This window comes from Hemiscyllium ocellatum, chromosome 2, assembly GCF_020745735.1.
Source record: "Hemiscyllium ocellatum isolate sHemOce1 chromosome 2, sHemOce1.pat.X.cur, whole genome shotgun sequence".
In the NCBI taxonomy this organism is placed as follows: domain Eukaryota; kingdom Metazoa; phylum Chordata; class Chondrichthyes; order Orectolobiformes; family Hemiscylliidae; genus Hemiscyllium; species Hemiscyllium ocellatum.
This window is the reverse complement of record NC_083402.1, coordinates 2,929,324-2,949,994: the sequence shown is the minus strand read 5'-3', so window position 1 is coordinate 2,949,994 and position 20,671 is coordinate 2,929,324. Positions and strand designations below refer to the sequence as shown.

The following is a 20,671-nucleotide window of genomic DNA, read 5'->3' as shown; positions in this document are numbered from 1 at the left end:
GGGCATTCCCGTTCTGCAGTTATCTGGAAACTGAATGATATCCATCCTATCCACACATTCATCAAAAGCGATCATCAGTAAACTCTTCCTCTCTGGCCTTCCTCAATCCTTTTACACACAGCTAATTTTAAGTGTTCCTTGCTCAACACAGTTAATTTAGGAAAAGTAATCAAACTGCCATCATACCTGCATCCAGAGGAGAAAGGCTGCAGGTTCTGGAACATTCCACTTGCTCCTCAGGCTTCATGGCGCTGTGCAGATGCTCAATGGTATTTATAAGCTGTTGGGAGATGGTAGGTAAGGATTAGTCCAGGCAATGTCAGAGGAGGAGTGATGGAGTCGGCTGGGCAGGGGAGGGAGAAGCAGCATGGGTTCCAGCTCAGGGGGCTGTCCATTCTGGCTCTCTGCAAGACAGGGACACACCACGGCCCACTCCTCCATCTCTTCCCTATAGATCCTTTCTCGTCAGATCATCATCCGATTCCCTTCGGAAAACGCGGATTGAATCTGCTTCCACCACGTTTATGGTGTTCCTTCTCATGTCATCGCTGCTGCTTTTGCCAAATATCCTTAAATGGGAACCCTGGTCCTCCTCCCACCGTTGGGAACAGGTATCACCAAATAATTCTGTTCAGATCACTCATGGTGTTGGACACCTTGATCAGATCTCCCCGCCCTTACACCCTGAATGAGAACAGTCCCAGCTTCGCCCATCCATTCTTAGAACTGGTTCGAGGGATGTGAGATTTTATTCTCAAACAATTCTCTAATGCTTTCATCTCCTTCCTAAAGTGTATCAGTGGAATATTTGACCAGCAGTTTGAGTTGAGAGATTGTTAGGAACAGTCTCACTGTTTTGAGTTTCACCGTTTATTACTGGGAGAGAATGAGGGCTGCCGATGCTGAAGATCAGAATCGAGAGTATGTTGCTGGAAAAGCGCAGCAGGTCAGGTAGCATCCGAGAAGCAGGAGAATCGACGTTTCGGGCATAAACCTGAAGGGCTCCTGATGAAGGGCTTATGCCCAAAACATCGATTCTTCTGCTCCTCAGATGCTGCCTGACCGGCTGTGCTTTTCCAGCACCATACTTGTCACTGTTCATTATTACCAGTTTCAGGGACTCGTCTGTCAATGGGCAGGTGCTCTAATGCCAGCTCCACTACACCAGGAGAGTCCCAGCTGGACAGAGGAAGTGCTTCAGTAATACTCTCAATGACCCACCGGGGAAGTGCAGCATTCCCACCGACACCTGGGAATTGCTGGCCCCAGACCATCCGAAGTGGAGGAGGAGCATCTGAGAAGGTGGTGGCCCCTGGAGACTCGCTGTTGGGAAAAAGTGGAAGCCAGGGAGAGCAGCATAAGGAGTGCACTGCCACACCAGTGACCCCCCTAACCCCTTCCTGTGACCATTATCTGCCCCACGTGTAGCAGAGCCTGTTTTAGCTGTATCAGCCTATACAGCCAGCATGAGGTTCTCCTGAGAGGGGAAGGGAGGGAACACCAATGACGATGAATGCTCTGGTTATAGTTCATTCTCCCAAACATCTGTCTGTCGTACATGAGTTGGGAACATGTCACTTTGAGCAGACTTGGAGCCCTTACCATCTTAGTGTTGGCAAAGTCCTGTTCCATGTTCTCTGCCATATCTTGCAGGGCACTCAGCTGGTGTGCCATTTCACTGAGTTGTGCCCGGGTCTGCCTTGTGCCCACCATGTGGGCAGAGGTTTGTGGAGGTGTCCAGACACGGGTACTCTCCTGTTGCATGAGTCTTTGTGTGAGATCATCTTCCGGCAGCTGCTGATTCCAATCTTCACCCTGGGGCTGCCCTGGGCTGAGGGACCGGCTCCCTGGGAATGAAATGACAAACCTGTAGTCAGTCAATGGAAAGCTCTCCTTCCCAGGTCTCCCGTCAAACTCCTGCCTCATGAGGAATTGGTGGCCGTTCTCACTGGCTCACTCATTGTGAACAGGACTGCACACAACTTTTGCACACTAACAGAAACTTGGTCCTCCAATCTGTGTTGGTGTTTGCCCTCCACATTGACAAATACCCACTCCCCTTCCAAAACTCTTCAGCATCTTTTCCACTAATTCTCGAGTAACGCACATTCACACAATTCTGCCCAAATCGTGAACTTAGGAGGTGAATTCCACAACATTACACTCCCTGTGCTCAGGGCTTTTTTCGGCCCAATCTTCTAATTAAAGGATTGGGCCCAATCTGCCCAATCTTCTAATTAAAGGATTTCACCAGGTCTCGCTATTCCGTGTGGTGGGCACAATCCTTGGGCATGGGCAAGTCCCCAGCCTGCTCTTACTTTGTTTACAATTATGCTTGCAGTCCTCACCATGAGGACACACAGTAAATAGAGACAAGTTCAATACAAAGGGAAAAGGAAGATAGCCTTGGAGGTCAAATATCCCAATGCCTGAGTTTGTCAGCATACTGAGGACACTCACCTTCAGCAGCTTTTCTTTATTTGTTCATGGGATGTGGTAGAAACAGAGAACAACAGAAACGAGGAGCAGGAGTCGGCTTTCAATATGATCATGGCTAATCCTCAATCTCAGATTTCTGCTGTTTCTCCACACCCCCTGCTCCCTTAAAATTTAAGAAATTAAACATTTATCAATTTCTCTGTCGCTGACTGGGCTGGCATTCACTGCCCATCCCGAGTTGCCCTTGAGAAAGCAGTGGGGAGTTCTGGAATCACTGCTCACCATTAGGTGTAGTTAGACTCACAGAGCTAATAGGGAGGGAATCATGGAGATCTACAGAACAGAAAAAGGTTTTTCAGCTCATTGCATCACACTGCTCAAAAGCAGCCACCTGACTATTCCGTCCCATTTTCCAGCACGTGGCCCGTAGCCTTCTATGCCCTGGCATCAAAAGCGTACATGAACATGGTTCTTAACTGTTATGAGAGTTTCTGCCTCTGCCACTCTGACAAGCAATGAGTTCCCACCACCTTCCGAATAAAAAAAAAGGTCCTCACATCTTATCCAAATCTCCTGTCCCTCACCTTAAAGGTGTGCCCCGCTAGTCATTAATCCCTCGAATGGGAAAGATTCCTTCCTGGTTACCCTATCTATGTTCCCCATAATTTTATACAGCTCTATCACATTCCCCTCAGGCATCTCTGCTCCAGGTCAATCCAATCTGTCTTCATAACTAAAACTCTCCAGCCCCGGCAGCATCCTCTGGATCGTGTACTATCACATCCCGCCTACAATGTCGATTCCAGAACCACACACAATACTCTCGCTGTGGCCTAACCAACATTTTAGACAGTTCCAGCATTAACCCCACTGCTCTTCAACTCAATGTCTCACCTAATCAAAGCAAGTATCCTATGTGCCTCCATAACCACTTCAACAGCTCCAGGAATTTGACCTGGCAACAGTGAAGGATCAGCAATATATTTCCAGGTCAGGATGGGGAGTGTCTTGGAGGGGACCTTGCACATGATGGAGTTCCCATGTATCTGTTGCCCCTGTTCACCACAGTGGTGGAGGGGCTGGTTTTGAAAGTGTTTTCACAGTAGTCTTGGTGAATTCCTGCAATACATCTTGTACACATTGCTGCTACTGAGTGTCAGTGGTGGAGGGAGTGGATGTTTGTGGGTGTGGTGCCAATCAAAGGGGCTGCTTTATCCTGGATGGTGTCAAGCTTCTTGTTGGAGCTGGATCCATCCAGGCCAGTGCAGAGTATTCCAGCACATGCTGCTTTTCAATGACATTCCCTCCATCCTAAGGTTATAAGTGGGAATGTTGGTGATGGGTGCACACTATTCAGCATCACTCATGCCTCCTCAGAGACTGATGCAGTTTGTGTCCATATGCAGCAAGAGCTGGGCAGCATCTAGGCTGGGCTAGATAGGTGGTAAGTAACATCCCTGTCACACAGGTGTCAGTAAACCTATAACACTGGCAGAAATGTGGAAAATTTCTCCAGATATCCTGTTCACAAAAAACAAATCCAACCTGGCTATTAACCACCTAGTCTAGATCATCAGTGAGATGCTGGGAGGAGTCATCACCACCATGACCAGGCAACACTGCTTCTGAGGATTTGGTTGCTGACCATTCCTCCATATTGGGTGTGTTATGGGGAGTGTTCCCTCTATATTGGGTGGGTTATGGGGAGTGTTCCCTCTATATTGGGTGTGTTATGGGGAGTGTTCCCTCTATATGTTCACTAAATCAATACTTTTCATCAGTATTCACTCAGGAACAGGACACTGTTGCTGACGTGAATATGGAGTCACAAATGATTAGAATGGATGGCCTGGAAATATGCAGGGAAGAGGTTCTGGGAATATTGGAGAGGATGAAAATAGATAAGTCTCCTGGGCCTGATGGCATTTACCCTAGGATCCTATGGGAAGCTAGGGAGGAGATAGCAGAGCCATTGGCCTGGATTTTTATGTCGTCATTGTCAACGGGAATAGTACCAGAGGACTGGAGGATAGCGAATGTGGTCCCCTTGTTCAAGAAAGGGAGTAGGGATAGCCCTAGTAACTATAGGCCAGTGAGTCTGACTTCAGTGGTGGGCAAAGTCTTAGAGAGAATGGTAAGGGATAAGATTTATGAACATCTGGATAGGAATAACGTGATCAAGGATAGTCAGCATGGTTTTGTGAAGGGCAGGTCGTGCCTCACAAACCTTATTGAGTTCTTTGAGAAGGTGACTAAGGAAGTGGACGAGGGTAAAGCAGTAGATGTTGTGTATATGGATTTTAGTAAGGCGTTCGATAAGGTTCCCCATGGTAGGCTAATGCTAAAACTACGGAGGTATGGCATTGAGGATACATTAGAGGTTTGGATTAGGAATTGGCTGGCTGGAAGGAGACAGAGGGTAGTAGTTGATGGACTAAGTTCATCTTGGAGTGCAGTTACTAGCGGTGTACCACAAGGATCTGTTTTGGGACCATTGCTTTTTGTTATCTTTATAAATGATCTAGAGGAAGGGCTTGAAAGCTGGGTGAGCAAGTTTGCGGATGACACAAAAGTCGGTGGAGTTGTGGATAGTGAGGAAGGAAGTGGTAGGTTACAGCGGGATATAGATAAGTTGCAGAGCTGGGCAGAAAGGTGGCAAATGGAATTCAATGTAGCTAAGTGTGAAGTCATTCACTTTGGTAGGAGTAACAAGATGATGGATTACTGGGCTAATGGTAGGCTACTTGGTAGTGTGGATGAGCAGAGGGATCTTGGTGTCCATGTACACAGATCTCTGAAAGTTGCCACCCAGGTAAATAGTGCTGTGAGGAAGGCATATGGTGTACTGGGCTTTATTGGTAGAGGAATTGGGTTCCGGAGTCCTGAGGTCATGTTGCAGTTGTATAAGACTCTGGTGCGGCCTCATCTGGAGTATTGTGTGCAGTTTTGGTCGCCATACTATAGGAAGGATGTGGAGGCATTGGAACGAGTGCAGAGGAGGTTTACCAGGATGTTGCCTGGAATGGTAGGAAAATCTTATGAGGAAAGGCTGAGGCACTTGGGGCTGTTCTCATTGGAGAAGAGAAGGTTTAGGGGAGATTTGATAGAGGTGTATAAGATGATTAGGGGTTTAGATAGGGTCGACACTGAGAACCTTTTACCGCTAATGGAGTCAGGTGTTACTAGGGGACACAGCTTTAAATTAAGGGGTGGTAGGTATAGGACAGATGTTAGGGGTAGATTCTTTACACAGCGGGTTGTGAGTTCATGGAATGCCCTGCCAGTAGCAGTGGTGAACTCTCCTTCTTTATGGTCATTTAAGCGGGCATTGGATAAGCATATGGAAGTTATTGGGCTAGTGTAGGTTAGGTAGGATTCGGTCGGCGCAACATCGAGGGCCGAAGGGCCTGTACTGCGCTGTATCTTTCTATGTTCTATGTTCTATATTGGGTGGGTTATGGGGAGTGTTCCCTCTATATTGGGTGGGTTATGGGGAGTGTTCCCTCTATATTGGGTGGGTTATGGGGAGTGTTCCCTCTATATTGGGCGGGTTATGGGGAGTGTTCCCTCTATATTGGGCGTGTTATGGGGAGTGTTCCCTCTATATTGGGTGGGTTATGGGGAGTGTTCCCTCTATATTGGGTGTGTTATGGGGAGTGTTCCCTCTATATTGGGCGTGTTATGGGGAGTGTTCCCTCTATATTGGGCGTGTTATGGGGAGTGTTCCCTCTATATTGGGTGAGGTCTGGGGAGTGTTCCCTCTATATTGGGTGGGTTATGGGGAGTGTTCCCTCTATATTGGGTGGGTTATGGGGAGTGTTCCCTCTATATTGGGCGTGTTATGGGGAGTGTTCCCTCTATATTGGGTGTGTTATGGGGAGTGTTCCCTCTATATTGGGTGGGTTATGGGGAGTGTTCCCTCTATATTGGGTGGGTTATGGGGAGTGTTCCCTCTATATTGGGTGAGTTATGGGGAGTGTTTCCTCTATATTGGGTGTGTTATGGGGAGTGTTCCCTCTATATTGGGTGGGTTATGGGGAGTGTTCCCTCTATATTGGGTGTGTTATGTGGAGTGTTTCCTCTATATTGGGTGAGTTATGGGGAGTGTTCCCTCTATATTGGGTGGGTTATGGGGAGTGTTCCCTCTATATTGGGTGTGTTATGGGGAGTGTTCCCTCTATATTGGGTGGGTTATGGGGAGGGTCCCTCTATATTGGGTGGGTTATGGGGAGTGTTCCCTCTATATTGGGTGTGTTATGGGGAGTGTTTCCTCTATATTGGGTGTGTTATGGGGAGTGTTCCCTCTATATTGGGTGTGTTATGGGGAGTGTTCCCTCTATATTGGGTGAGTTATGGGGAGTGTTCCCTCTATATTGGGTGAGTTATGGGGAGTGTTCCCTCTATATTGGGTGGGTTATGGGGAGTGTTCCCTCTATATTGGGTGTGTTATGGGGAGTGTTCCCTCTATATTGGGTGAGTTATGGGGAGTGTTCCCTCTATATTGGGTGAGTTATGGGGAGTGTTCCCTCTATGTTGGGTGTGTTATGGGGAGTGTTCCCTCTATATTGGGTGGGTTATGATGAGTGTTCCCTCTATATTGGGTGAGGTCTGGGGAGTGTTCCCTCTATATTGGGTGGGTTATGGGGAGTGTTCCCTCTATATTGGGTGGGTTATGGGGAGTGTTCCCTCTATATTGGGTGTGTTATGGGGAGTGTTCCCTCTATATTGGGTGGGTTATGGGGAGTGTTCCCTCTATATTGGGTGGGTTATGGGGAGTGGTCCCTCTATATTGTGTGAGGTATGTGGAGTGGTCCCTCTATATTGGGTGGGTTATGGGGAGTGTTCCCTCTATATTGGGTGTGTTATGGGGAGTGTTCCCTCTATATTGGGTGGGTTATGGGGAGTGTTCCCTCTATATTGGGTGGGTTATGGGGAGTGTTCCCTCTATATTGGGTGTGTTATGGGGAGTGTTCCCTCTATATTGGGTGTGTTATGGGGAGTGTTCCCTCTATATTGGGTGGGTTATGGGGAGTGGTCCCTCTATATTGTGTGAGGTATGGGGAGTTGTCCCTCTATATTGGGTGGGGTCTGGGGAGTGTTCCCTCTATATTGGGTGTGTTATGGGGAGTGTTCCCTCTATATTGGGTGGGTTATGGGGAGTGGTCCCTCTATATTGTGTGAGGTATGGGGAGTTGTCCCTCTATATTGGGTGGGGTCTGGGGAGTGTTCCCTCTATATTGGGTGTGTTATGGGGAGTGTTCCCTCTATATTGGGTGGGTTATGGGGAGTGTTCCCTCTATATTGGGTGAGTTATGGGGAGTGTTCCCTCTATATTGGGTGTGTTATGGGGAGTGTTCCCTCTATATTGGGTGGGTTATGGGGAGTGTTCCCTCTATATTGGGTGTGTTATGGGGAGTGTTCCCTCTATATTGGGTGGGTTATGGGGAGTGTTCCCTCTATATTGGGTGAGCAATGGGGAGTGTTTCGAGCTGGGAAGTTCTTCCAGCTTCATTCTGGACATGTCTTGCTGATTTTCTCCTTCCGTGTAAAAACACTTTATATTTGCCTGCCTTAACTTCCCTCATGGACTTGCCTACCCAATTTATAAACTGATTACTCATTCTAGAGTACCTTATCCATTTAGTATATTGGAATGTAACCTTGATGTCATCAATCTTTACCCATCCCTTCCAACCCCAGTGTTTAATCCTTGACCAAGACATGAACCTTTACCTACAAAGTAGCAGTGATTATTCCAGTATGGGCTGTCGTGTTTCGAGCATATACAGGGCTCAATCATTCCCTCTCCAAAAGCTGCTGTCAATTTGCACAAAGTCAGTCCTCACCTTGTTGCTGGCAAACAGCTGGATGTACAGCATTTGTGACGGAGGCAGCCATGAGGTGCAGTCCAGGTACAGATATCTCCTGTTTATCTGATGAAGGTAGCAGCTCAGTCCCACCTGTCCAGCCTGGAAGGCTAGTCAGTACCTCCACAGCATCAATGTCCATGACATTGAGGAACTTGTGACCAGACAAAGCCTGTGAGGACCAATGAAGACAACAAGAGGTTTATTTTTTGAGAGAGGATGGAACAAGCCTGCTCACTCTGTATTTCCCCCATACTCTGTTTTAGGTTTGTACAACCCCACCTTTTGTCCTTCTCCCCCAGTCCCATCACTCTCCTTCAGCATGACCAGTCAGAGAGCCTGTTCAATTTACCCTGAGAGTCTCCTCCCCAACCTCACCTTCAAGTGAACAAGATTCCCATTTTCCAGGGCACCCCTACTGAAGAATCACACAGCAATTACAGATATACATTACAATCTCTTATGAATGTGAGTCCATCAGAACATAAGGAATAGAAGCAGGAGGCAGCCATTCGGCCCCTCGAGCCTGTTCCACAGTTCAATAGGACCATGGCTGACCTGACATTCCTCACACCCACTTTCCTGTCCTTTCTCTATAATCCCGACTAATCAAGAATCTTCCTAACCTAGCCTTAGGGTCTCGGAAGAATTGGAAGTTTGGGTTTTAATGTTACTCTGGACTTTTTGGTAAATTTAAACCTGAACACAGACAGCAATGTTGAGTAGGGAGGCCAGATAATGATGTTCTGAAGAGTCATCCTGGATTCAAAACATTAACGCGTCTCCCTTTTCCCAGATGCTGCCTGACCAGCTGTGTTCTCCTGAATTCTCTGTTTGTCAACACTGAGTTCGAGCCATCAGCCATTCCGGACTTCTTTCGAGACACTGAGTTTATTTGACATTGCAGACACCACAGACCTCAAACAGGATTCCTTTCAGGCTTTCATCCTGTTGCACCGTGAGCAGTACACTTGCATTTTGTGCAGATCGTGCAGTTTGTGAGCTGCAGTGCTGAACTTCAAGCAGGAAGATAGTCCCCAATACCTCATACCAGCCCTCTGTACTGCACCTGGACATTTACTGAAACATATTGCATTCTTTACACTTACTTGGTCAGATGTCTCATGAGAAGTCGGTGTGAGGAGAGGTTTCTGACACACTTCATTAGGGAACCGAAGGTTCATGAACACATCTGGAGGAACAAGTTGGACTGCAGGAGGACTGACAGGTGTGGTTTGTACTGTTGGCAGAGTAACGCATCAGACACTTATTATCCATGTGTCAGTCAAAATCCCCCAATGTTGGTTACTCACAAATCTCCTGCTTACCAATGCAAAACAGTCTTGCAGAAACAGCCCACCAAATGGAACAACACCCTCCCACATCTCCACCATGATCTCCACCAGGAAAGCACCCACCCATCCCTGGCCCCAGCAACTCCAACCAGCGTACTGTCTAATCACACAAGCCTTAATTCCCAAAGAGCCCATTCACTGTATCCTTCGAGTCAATCAAACTGACCATGCAGACTGCAGTGGTTCAACACAGCTCACTGATTAAGTGCTTCCAACTGTTGCATAAGAACGTCTACAGTTTAATTGGATAAATCTCCTTTAACTTGTTCAGCATTAATCTGAAATCTACAGTATAGATTGTGTAGTTTCCAGCTTCGGGGGAAAAAGCAGCTTAATTAGAAGCTGCTGAAAATGAATTGTCATTCAGTGAGTCAGGTAGGCAGTTTGTCTTAGGAGCATATAAAACTAGCCATTTTAGTATGACTTACAATAAAGGTAAAATCACCATAATCCCAGATGACCATTGTCTCATTAGAGAGAGAGAGAGAGAGAGAGAGGACTGGTGGTCATTTAACCTGAGAGTCATCACACCTCAGGTGAAGGGAAGAGCTCGAGAAGGAGAGCCATTTATATTAACCTGACCCATGTGGGAATTGAACCAATGCTGTGGGTATCAGTCTGCATGGTAAACCAGCCATCCAGCCAACTGAGCTCACTGGCTCCCTTACAATAGTATGCTACAGCTAAGTGAGTAAAGGAGCTCCAAGGAGGAAGGGAAAAGGTGTTCTGCTGCTTTTGTTTTTTCTAAACTTTTTTAGCCTCAGGGATTTACTCTTACTCTGTTACAGGAGACAGAGCTAGTTATTTGGCTCATGACTGAAATTTACTCTATTGATATGATTGCAAATGATAGGAAGGTTGAAATATATAAAAAACATAATGAAATACAGAATACAATAAAATCATTAAGGTTCTTTCAAAGACATTACAAATGTCAGGATGGGTGATGTGTCACATCTGCAGCATGTGGGAATAGCTGGATGTAAGTTTGGGCCAGAAAATGTCTGCAGAAAATGTTTTTTAAACAAAAAATCATTGTGGGATGTGGGCCTCACCGACTAGGCCAGTAAAAAATCATTGTGGGATGTGGGCCTCACCAACTAGATCAGCAAAACATCATTGTGGGATGTGGGCCTCACCGGCTAGGTCAGCAAAAAAATCATTGTGGGATGTGGGCATCACTGGCTAGGTCAGCATTCACGGCCCAGGCCGGAGAAGGACAGCAGGAGGGTCATTATTAAGCCAGAAAGGTTTTCCCAACAATTGACAGTCGTTACCATTAGGCAAAAGTGAGGATTGCAGATGCTGGAAACCAGAGTTTAGATCAGAGTGGTGCTGGAAAAGCACAGCAGGTCAGGCAGCATCCGAGGAGCAGGAAAATCAATGTTTCAGTAGTTACCATTAGACTTTTAATTCAAGGTTTTTATTAAATTATTCACCATCTGCCGTAGCAGGATTCAAATATGGCCTAAATGAGGAGTTCATAGAATGTTTCTGGGACAGTTTCTTAGAACAGCATACTCTGGAGCCAACCTGAGAGCTGGTTATATGAAGTCTGGTGTTGTGTAAAGGACTAATTACTGAAGATGGCCCTCGGTAGCAAAGACCATAATACGGTTGAACTTTGCAATCAGTTACGGGGAAGAAAGGGAAGGGTCCAAAATTATTTTTAAAAATGTAAATAAAGGCAATTATGAGGGAATAGAAGTACAGCTGGCTAAAATGAGTTGGTAAATGAGGTTAATGAGCCATTTAAAATGTTCAGGAATGCACCAAATTCCAAAGCATTTCAATGTATAAGAAAAGTTCCAAGGGATTGATCCACCCTCTGTAGGAGCCACTCCTTAACTCGACATATTGTAGATAATATCAAACTTAAAGAAAATGCATATAAATGTGGAATGACAGTTGGTAAGTCAGGAGATTTCAGTCTTATTTCATACTCTGTCCAAAGAATAATATTAAAAAGGAGGGAAAATTACCGAAGGAAAGCAAAGTTGCCCTTCAACCCCTTGTTTAACAAGGATCTACCCGTCTTGGCCCCATCTTTTGGCAGAGAAAGTTCCAAAGACTCTCAATACTCAAACTAGAATATGTCACCCTGTTCTGTAAACAGTGAGCCTGAGTTCCAGGTTTTGCCAAAGGAGGAAGACCCCTCCTGGTTTTATATGGTACGATCAACACCCCTGTTACTCGAGAAAACTCAGGTTGATAAAAAACAGGCTTTCTGTTTCACTCATTCATGGGCCATGCCTGCCTGGAGAAAGTGAGGACTGCAGATCAGAGCTGAAAATGTGTTGCTGGAAAAGTGCAGCAGGTCAGGCAGCATCCAAGGAGCAGGAGAGTCGACGTTTCGGGTATGAGCCCTTCTTCAGGAATGAGGAAGGGCTCATGCCTGAAACGTCAATTCTCTTGCTCCTTGGATGCTGCCCGACCTGCTGCGCTTTTCCAGCAACACATTTTCAGCCTTAGCCTCACAAGCCTTGGCATCCTAAAGTAGACGACCTTTAAAGGCAGTGAGTTCAAATTCTCACCACTCACTTCCTCACATCCTTCTAAACCTGCTGCCTCTTCCCTTAAATCTATGCCCCCAGTCAATGATCCCTCCAACAAGGGGAAAACTGCTTTCCTGTCTACCCTAATTATCGTCCCCATAATTTGATATATTTCAGTTATGTCCTTCCCTCAGCCTCCTCTGCTTCAAGGAAAACAACATCCAGTCTCGCTTCATACCTACATCTGTTCAGCCCTAGCAACAGCCTGGGAAAACTCCCCTGCAGGATTCTGATCCAGAGACACTGAAGGAACGGCGATATATTTCCAAATCAGGGTGGTGAGGGGCTTGGAGGGGAACTTGCAAGGGGTGGTGTTCCCATGTATCTGCTGCCCTTGTCCTTCTAGGTGGAAGTGGTGGTGGGTTTGGAAGGTGCTGCCTGAGCATCCTGGGTGAATTCCTGCAAAGCATATGTCAGGTATAGACAGGATAGATCTAGTGAATCCTTAGAAGAGTATAAAGGCAGTAGGAGTATACTTAAAAGGGAAATCAGGAGGGCAAAACGGGGACATGAGATAGTTTGGATTAGATTACTTACAGTGTGGAAACAGGCCCTTCGGCCCAACAAGACCACACCGACCCGCCGAAGCGCACCCACCCAGACCCGTTCCCCTACATTTACCCCTGCACTAAACACTACGAGCGATTTAGCATGGCCAATTCACCTGACCTGCACATCTTTGGACTGTGGGACTGGAGCACCCGGAGGAAACCCACGCAGACACGGAGAGAATGTGCAAACTCCACACAGTCAGTCGCCTGAGGCGGGAATTGAACCCGGGTCTCTGGCGCTGTGAGGCAGCAGTGTTCACCACTGTGCCACCGTGCCATTTTGGCAAATAGAATTAAGGAGAATCCAAAGGGTTTTTACAAATACATTAAGGACAAAAGGGTAACTAGGGAGAGAATAGGGCCCCTCAAAGATCAGCAAGGCAGCCTCTGTGTGGAGCTGCAGGAGATGGGGCAGACACTAAATGAGTATTTTGCCTCAGTATTTACTGTGGAAAAGGATATGGAAGATATAGACTGTAGGGAAATAGATGGTGACATCTTGCAACATGTCCATATTACAGAGGAGGAAGTGCTGGATGTCTTGAAATGCATAAAACTGGATAAATCTCCGGGACCTGATCAGGTGTTCCCTAGATCTCTGTGGGAAGCTCAGGAATCTGGGCCTCTTACTGAGATATTTGTATCATCGATAGTCACAGGTGAGGTGCCGGAAGACTGGAGGTTGGCAAACGTGGTGCCACTGTTTAAGAAGGGTGGTAAAGGCAAGCCAGGGAACTACAGACCGGTGAGCCTGACCTCGGTGGTGGACAAGTTGTTGGAGGGAATCCTGAGGGACAGGATGTACATGTATTTGGAAAGGCAAGGACTGATTCGGGATAGTCAACACGGCTTTGTGCGTGGGAAATCATGTCTCACAAACTTGATTGAGTTTTTTGAAGAAGTAACAAAGAGGATTGATGAGGGCAGAGCAGTAGATGTCATCTATATGGACTTCAGTAAGGCATTCGACAAGGTTCCCCATGGGAGACTGGTTAGCAAGGTTAGGTCTCATGGAATACAGGGAGAACTAGCCATTTGGATACAGAACTGGCTCAAAGGTAGAAGACAGAGGGTGGTGGTGGAGGGCTGTTTTTCAGACTGGAGGCCTGTGACCACTGGAGTGCCACAAGGATCGGTGCTGGGTCCTCTACTTTTTGTCATTTGCATAAATGATTTGGATACGAGCATAAGAGGGACAGTTAGTAAGTTTGCAGATGACACCAAAATTGGAGATGTAGTGGACAGGGAAGAGGGTTACCTCAGATTACAACAGGATCTGGACCAGATGGGCCAATGGGCTGAGAAGTGGCAGATGGAGTTTAATTCAGATAAATGCGAGGTGCTGCAGTTTGGGAAAGCAAATCTTAGCAGGACTTATACACTTAATGGTAAGGTCCTAGGGAGTGTTGCTGAACAAAGAGACATTGGAGTGCAGGTTCATTGAAAGTGGAGTAGCAGGTAGGATAGTGAAGAAGGCGTTTGGTATGCTTGCCTTTATTGGTCAGAGTATTGAGTACAGGAGTTGGGAGGTCATGTTGCGGCTGTACAGGACATTGGTTAGGCCACTGTTGGAATATTGTGTGCAATTCTGGTCTTCTTCCTATCGGAAAGATGTTATGAAATTTGAAAGGGTTCAGAAAAGATTTACAAGGATGTTGCCAGGGTTGGAGGATCTGAGCTACAGGGAGAGGCTGAACAGGCCGGGGCTGTTTTCCCTGGAGCGTCAGAGGCTGAGGGGTGACCTTATAGAGGTTTATAAAATCATGAGGGGCATGGATAGGATAAATAGACAAAGTCTTTTCCCTGGGGTGGGTGAGTCCAGAACTAGAGGGCATAGGTTTAGGGTGAGAGGGGAAAGATTTAAAAGAGACCTAAGGGGCAACATTTTCACACAGAGGGTGGTACGTGTATGGAATGAGCTGCCAGAGGATGTGGTGGAGGCTGGTACAATTACAACATTTAAGAGGCATTTGGATGGGTATATGAATAGGAAGGGTTTGGAGGGATATGGGCCGGGTGCTGGCAGGTGGGACTAGATTGGGTTGGGATATCTGGTCGGCATGGACAGGTTGGACTGAAGGGTCTGTTTCCATATTGTACATCTCTGTGATTCTATCTTGTAGATAGCACACACTGCTGCTACTGAGTGTTGGTGGGGGAGAGAGTGGATGCTTGTGGATGTGGTGGCAATCAAGCAGGGGCTGCTTTGTCCTGATGCATATGGAGGAGGCTTCACTCACTCCTTGTATGGGTAAACAATGAGGTCTGCAGATGCTGGAGATCACAGCTGAAAATGTGTTGCTGGTTAAAGCACAGCAGGCCAGGCAGCATCCAAGGAACAGGAAATTCAATGTTTCGGGCCAGAGCCCTTCATCAGGAATGAGGAGAGTGTGCCAAGCAGGCTAAGATAAAAGGTAGGGAGGAGGGACTTGGGGGAGGGGCGATGGAGGTGGGATAGGTGGAAGGAGGTCAAGGTGAGGGTGATAGGCCGGAGTGGGGTGGGGACGGAGAGGTCAGGAAGAGGATTGCAGGTTAGGAGGGCGGTGCTGAGTTGAGGGAACTGACTGAGACAAGGTGGGGGGAGGGGAAATGAGGAAACTGGAGAAATCTGAGTTCATCCCTTGTGGTTGGAGGGTTCCTAGAGAAGATGAGGCGCTCCTCCTCCAGCCGTCGTGTTGTTATGTTCTGCCAGTGGAGGAGTCCAAGGACCTGCATGTCCTCGGTGGAGTGGGAGGGAGAGTTAAAGTGTTGAGCCACGGGGTGGTTGGGTTGGTTGGTCCGGGCGTCCCTGAGGTGTTCTCTGAAGCGTTCCGCAAGTAAGCGGCCCGTCTCCCCAATATAGAGGAGGCCACATCGGGTGCAGCGGATGCAATAGATGATGTGTGTGGAGGTACAGGTGAACTTGTGGCGGATATGGAAGGATCCCTTGGGGCCTTGGAGGGATGTGAGTGTGGAGGTGTGGGCGCAAGTTTTACATTTCCTGCGGTTGCAGGGGAAGGTGCCGGGAGTGGAGGTTGGTTGGTGGGGGGTGTGGACCTGACGAGGGAGTCACGAAGGGAGTGGTCTTTGCAGAACGCTCATAGGGGAGGGGAGGGAAATATATCCCTGGTGGTGGGGTCCGTTTGGAGGTGGCGGAAATGACGTCCGCCCAGACGTGATCGACGATGCCTACTAACACCTTCCATCCCGACCTCAAATTCACCTGGACTGTCTCAGACTCCTCCCTCCCCTTCCTAGACCTTTCCATTTCTATCTCGGGCGACCGACTCAACACAGACATCTACTATAAACCGACTGACTCCCACAGCTACCTGGACTACACCTCCTCCCACCCTGCCCCCTGTAAAAACTCCATCCCATATTCCCAATTCCTTCGTCTCCGCCGCATCTGCTCCCAGGAGGACCAGTTCCAACACTGCACAGCCCAGATGGCCTCCTTCTTCAAGGACCGCAGATTCCCCCCAGACGTGATCGACGATGCCCTCCACCGCATCTCCTCCACTTCCCGCTCCTCCGCCCTTGAGCCCCGCTCCTCCAACCGCCACCAAGACAGAACCCCACTGGTTCTCACTTACCACCCCACCAACCTCCGTATACAACGTATCATCCGCCGTCATATCCGCCACCTCCAAATGGACCCCACCACCAGGGATATATTTCCCTCCCCTCCCCTATCAGCGTTCAGCAAAGACCACTCCCTTCGTGACTCCCTCGTCAGGTCCACACACCCCACCAACCAACCTCCACTCCCGGCACTTTCCCCTGCAACCGTAGGAAATGTAAAACTTGCGCCCACACCTCCTCTCTCACATCCCTCCAAGGCCCCAAGGGATCCTTCCATATCCGCCACAAGTTCACCTGTACCTCCACACACATCATCTATTGCATCCGCTGCACCCGATGTGGCCTCCTCTATATTGGGGAGACGGGCCGCTTACTTGTGGAATGCTTCAGAGAACACCTCTGGGCCGCCCGGACCAACCAACCCAACCACCCCGTGGCTCAACACTTTAACTCTCCCTCCCACTCCACCGAGGACATGCAGGTCCTTGGACTCCTCCACAGGCAGAACATAACAACACGACGGCTGGAGGAGGAGCGCCTCATCTTCCGCCTGGGAACCCTCCAACCACAAGGAATGAACTTAGATTTCTCCAGTTTCCTCATTTCCCCTCCCCCCACCTTGTCTCAGTCGGTTCCCTCAACTCAGCACCGCCCTCCTAACCTGCAATCCTCTTCCTGACCTCTCCGCCCCCACCCCACTCCGGCCTATCACCCTCACCTTGACCTCCTTCCACCTATCCCATCTCCATCGCCCCTCCCCCAGTCCCTCCTCCCTACCTTTTATCTTAGCCTGCTTGGCACACTCTCCTCATTCCTGATAAAGGGCTTTTGCCCGAAACGTCGAATTTCCTGTTCCTTGGATGCTGCCTGACCTGCTGCGCTTTAACCAGCAACACATTTTCAGCTCACTCACTCCTTAACAACTGACCCACAAAGTCAAAGGTGAAAGATCAAACCTGCAGTAGCAGTGATCGGCTGATCATTCCCGATCTCAGAGCAGGTGAGGATTCCAGCATCCTTGTAGGATTTAGCAGCTGCAGAAAAGCAAAGAGAAAGCACAGTGGTCAGTGCAATGGTCAGCTCCAAGGGACGGACGAGAGAGAACCAAACACAATCTATACAGCCCGACTCTGAGGAAAAGGAAGCAACCACAAATTCGGCACAGCTGCTCCTACACCATTTCCTAGAAATGCCAAGATATGTTCGTGAACATTTCTACTGTGTGTGCAGTGGAGGTACACAGGATAGATGAGAGATAGGAAACATTTTTATCCATTTCTCTTTAAGTGATGCAGGCAAGCCCACAAATATTCAAAAGGAGGAACATGGTACTCTAACTCACGATGTGGAGAACGTTTTGCTTCCCCTTGTAATAAAGCAGAGGTTCCCCGCCCCCCCCCCCGCCCCTGAGAATGAAAGCCGAAACACCCAAAGAGGAACATCTTGCCCTTTAATGTTACAAGGAGCGTCACCTGCTTTTCAGCAACTTCTAGTGGTTACATAAAATAAATCCCAAACACTCACTTTAAACTAAACAAGCAACAACTTATTTATCTAACTCTAACAGTGAACAAATTAACTAAACTATTAACAAACCAAATAAATCCCTTCCAACTACTAACTATTCCCAAATAAAACAAGATTCTAATGGTATGCTGTTCCAGTAAATACAAGTTCCACTCATATAAAAAAATGGATTTATTCTCTCAAAATTACAGCCAGGTTACATGCCTTCCGGAATGTTCTGTGCCTTCTATTGTTTTTTCTGTTAGGAATGCCTACTCTGTCATTGGTACTGTTGTTATTTTGTTGGCGCTTTCTCTAAGACAGGGAGGAGGTTGTGAGAGCCAGCGACTCTCTATCGAGAGCTAAGACCGTTAGCTCTGGTGAATGACAGCTAGCTATCTAGTCTTTGTCTAACTGCCCCCCTTTTTTACACCCTTGATGACATACTAATATTTCTGACAACATGATGACACAAAAGTCGGTGGAGTTGTGGATAGTGAGGAAGGAAGTGGTAGGTTACAGCGGGATATAGATAAGTTGCAGAGCTGGGCAGAAATGTGGCAAATGGAATTCAATGTAGCTAAGTGTGAAGTCATTCACTTTGGTAGGAGTAACAAGAAGATGGATTACTGGGCTAATGGTAGGCTACTTGGTAGTGTGGATGAGCAGAGGGATCTTGGTGTCCATGTACACAGATCTCTGAAAGTTGCCACCCAGGTAAATAGTGCTGTGAGGAAGGCATATGGTGTACCGGGCTTTATTGGTAGAGGAATTGAGTTCCGGAGTCCTGAGGTCATGTTGCAACTGTATAAGACCCTGGTGCGGCCTCATCTGGAGTATTGTGTGCAGTTTTGGTCGCCATACTATAGGAAGGATGTGGAGGCATTGGAACGAGTGCAGAGGAGGTTTACCAGGATGTTGCCTGGAATGGTAGGAAAATCTTATGAGGAAAGGCTGAGGCACTTGGGGCTGTTCTCATTGGAGAAAAGAAGGTTTAGGGGAGATTTGATAGAGGTGTATAAGATGATTAGGGGTTTAGATAGGGTCGACACTGAGAACCTTTTACCGCCAATGGAGTCAGGTATTACTAGGGGACACAGCTTTAAATTAAGGGGTGGTAGGTATAGGACAGATGTTAGGGGTAGATTCTTCACACAGCGGGTTATGAGTTCATGGAATGCCCTGCCAGTAGCAGTGGTGAACTCTCCTTCTTTATGGTCATTTAAGCGGGCATTGGATAGGCATTTGGAAGTTATTGGGCTAGTGTAGGTTAGGTAGGATTCGGTCGGCGCAACATCGAGGGCCGAAGGGCCTGTACTGCGCTGTATCTTTCTATGTTCTATGTTCTATGATTGGTCCAATGTTGTCAAAACCATCAGATTTAAAGTTAATATGTTTTTGGTATCTAAGCACCTGGCTAAATTCAAAAGCCTTGACGTTTCGGGCATAAGACCTTCATCAGGAATTCCTAACAAAGTGCTCATGCCTGAAAGACTAGCTCTCCTGCTCCTTGGATGCTGCCTGACGTGCTGTGCTTTTCCAGCACCATCCTTTTCAACTCTGACTCTCTAGCAGCTGCAGTCCTTACTTTCACCTCAATTCAAAAGCCAGTTGTCTTGGTAATAACTGCTGCTTGTCCTTGTATGGCCTTTCAATATAAAATGTTTCAGTTCGGGCTCTCTCTGTACTGCAAATGCTCAAGCTGCTGCTCACACACATCCACTTTATATCCCTAAGCACTAAAAACGCACTATCTTTTAAAGGGACCATGGAATGCTTCTCCCCCCCCCCCGCCTTAGCATTTTCCAATTTCACAAATACCAAGTTCTAACTTCCTGCCTCCAATCTGTAATGACTCCAGCCAATTTTGCAGTGCTCCTCACAGAGCTCATTCACAGAGCTCCTCACAAAGCTCCTCACAGTGCTCCTCACAGAGCTCATTCACAGAGCTCCTCACAAAGCTCCTCACAGTGCTCCTCACAGAGCTCCTCACAGAGCTCCTCACAGAGCTCATTCACAGAGCTCCTCACAGTGCTCCTCACAGTGCTCCTCACAGAGCTCCTCACAGAGCTCCTCACAGTGCTCCTCACAGAGCTCATTCACAGAGCTCCTCACAGAGCTCCTCACAGTGCTCCTCACAGAGCTCCTCACAGAGCTCCTCACAGTGCTCCTCACAGAGCTCATTCACAGAGCTCCTCACAGTGCTCCTCACAGTGCTCCTCACAGTGCTCCTCACAGAGCTCATTCACAGAGCTCCTCACAGTGCTCCTCACAGTGCTCCTCACAGAGCTCCTCACAGAGCTCATTCACAGAGCTCCTCACAGTGCTCCTCACAGAGCTCATTCACAGAGCTCCTCACAGAGCTCCTCACAGTGCTCCTCACAGAGCTCCTCACAGAGCTCCTCACAGTGCTCCTCACAGTGCTCCTCACAGAGCTCATTCACAGAGCTCCTCACAGTGCTCCTCACAGTGCTCCTCACAGAGCTCCTCACAGTGCTCCTCACAGTGCTCCTCACAGTGCTCCTCACAGAGCTCCTCACAGAGCTCCTCACAGTGCTCCTCACAGAGCTCCTCACAGAGCTCATTCAGAGAGCTCCTCACAGAGCTCCTCACAGTGCTCCTCACAGAGCTCCTCACAGTGCTCCTCACAGTGCTCCTCACAGAGCTCATTCACAGAGCTCCTCACAGAGCTCATTCACAGAGCTCCTCACAGTGCTCCTCACAGTGCTCCTCACAGAGCTCCTCACAGTGCTCCTCACAGTGCTCCTCACAGAGCTCCTCACAGAGCTCCTCACAGTGCTCCTCACAGTGCTCCTCACAGAGCTCCTCACAGT

At 47.9% G+C, this 20,671-nt stretch overlaps 1 protein-coding gene across 1 annotated transcript in view; it reads right to left on the bottom strand.

Annotated features, from left to right (window-relative positions):
• The window catches only part of cplane1 (ciliogenesis and planar polarity effector 1), a 295,045-nt gene that overhangs the window by 25,880 nt on the left and 248,494 nt on the right, over positions 1–20,671 (bottom strand). The window contains exons 39-43 of the mRNA XM_060847121.1: positions 17,288–17,365; positions 9,416–9,546; positions 8,286–8,478; positions 1,603–1,847; positions 187–280 (exon numbers count right to left, since the gene is read on the bottom strand). Coding sequence (XP_060703104.1) covers positions 187–280; positions 1,603–1,847; positions 8,286–8,478; positions 9,416–9,546; positions 17,288–17,365 — 741 coding nt within the window. The remainder of the gene's footprint in view (positions 1–186; positions 281–1,602; positions 1,848–8,285; positions 8,479–9,415; positions 9,547–17,287; positions 17,366–20,671) is intronic.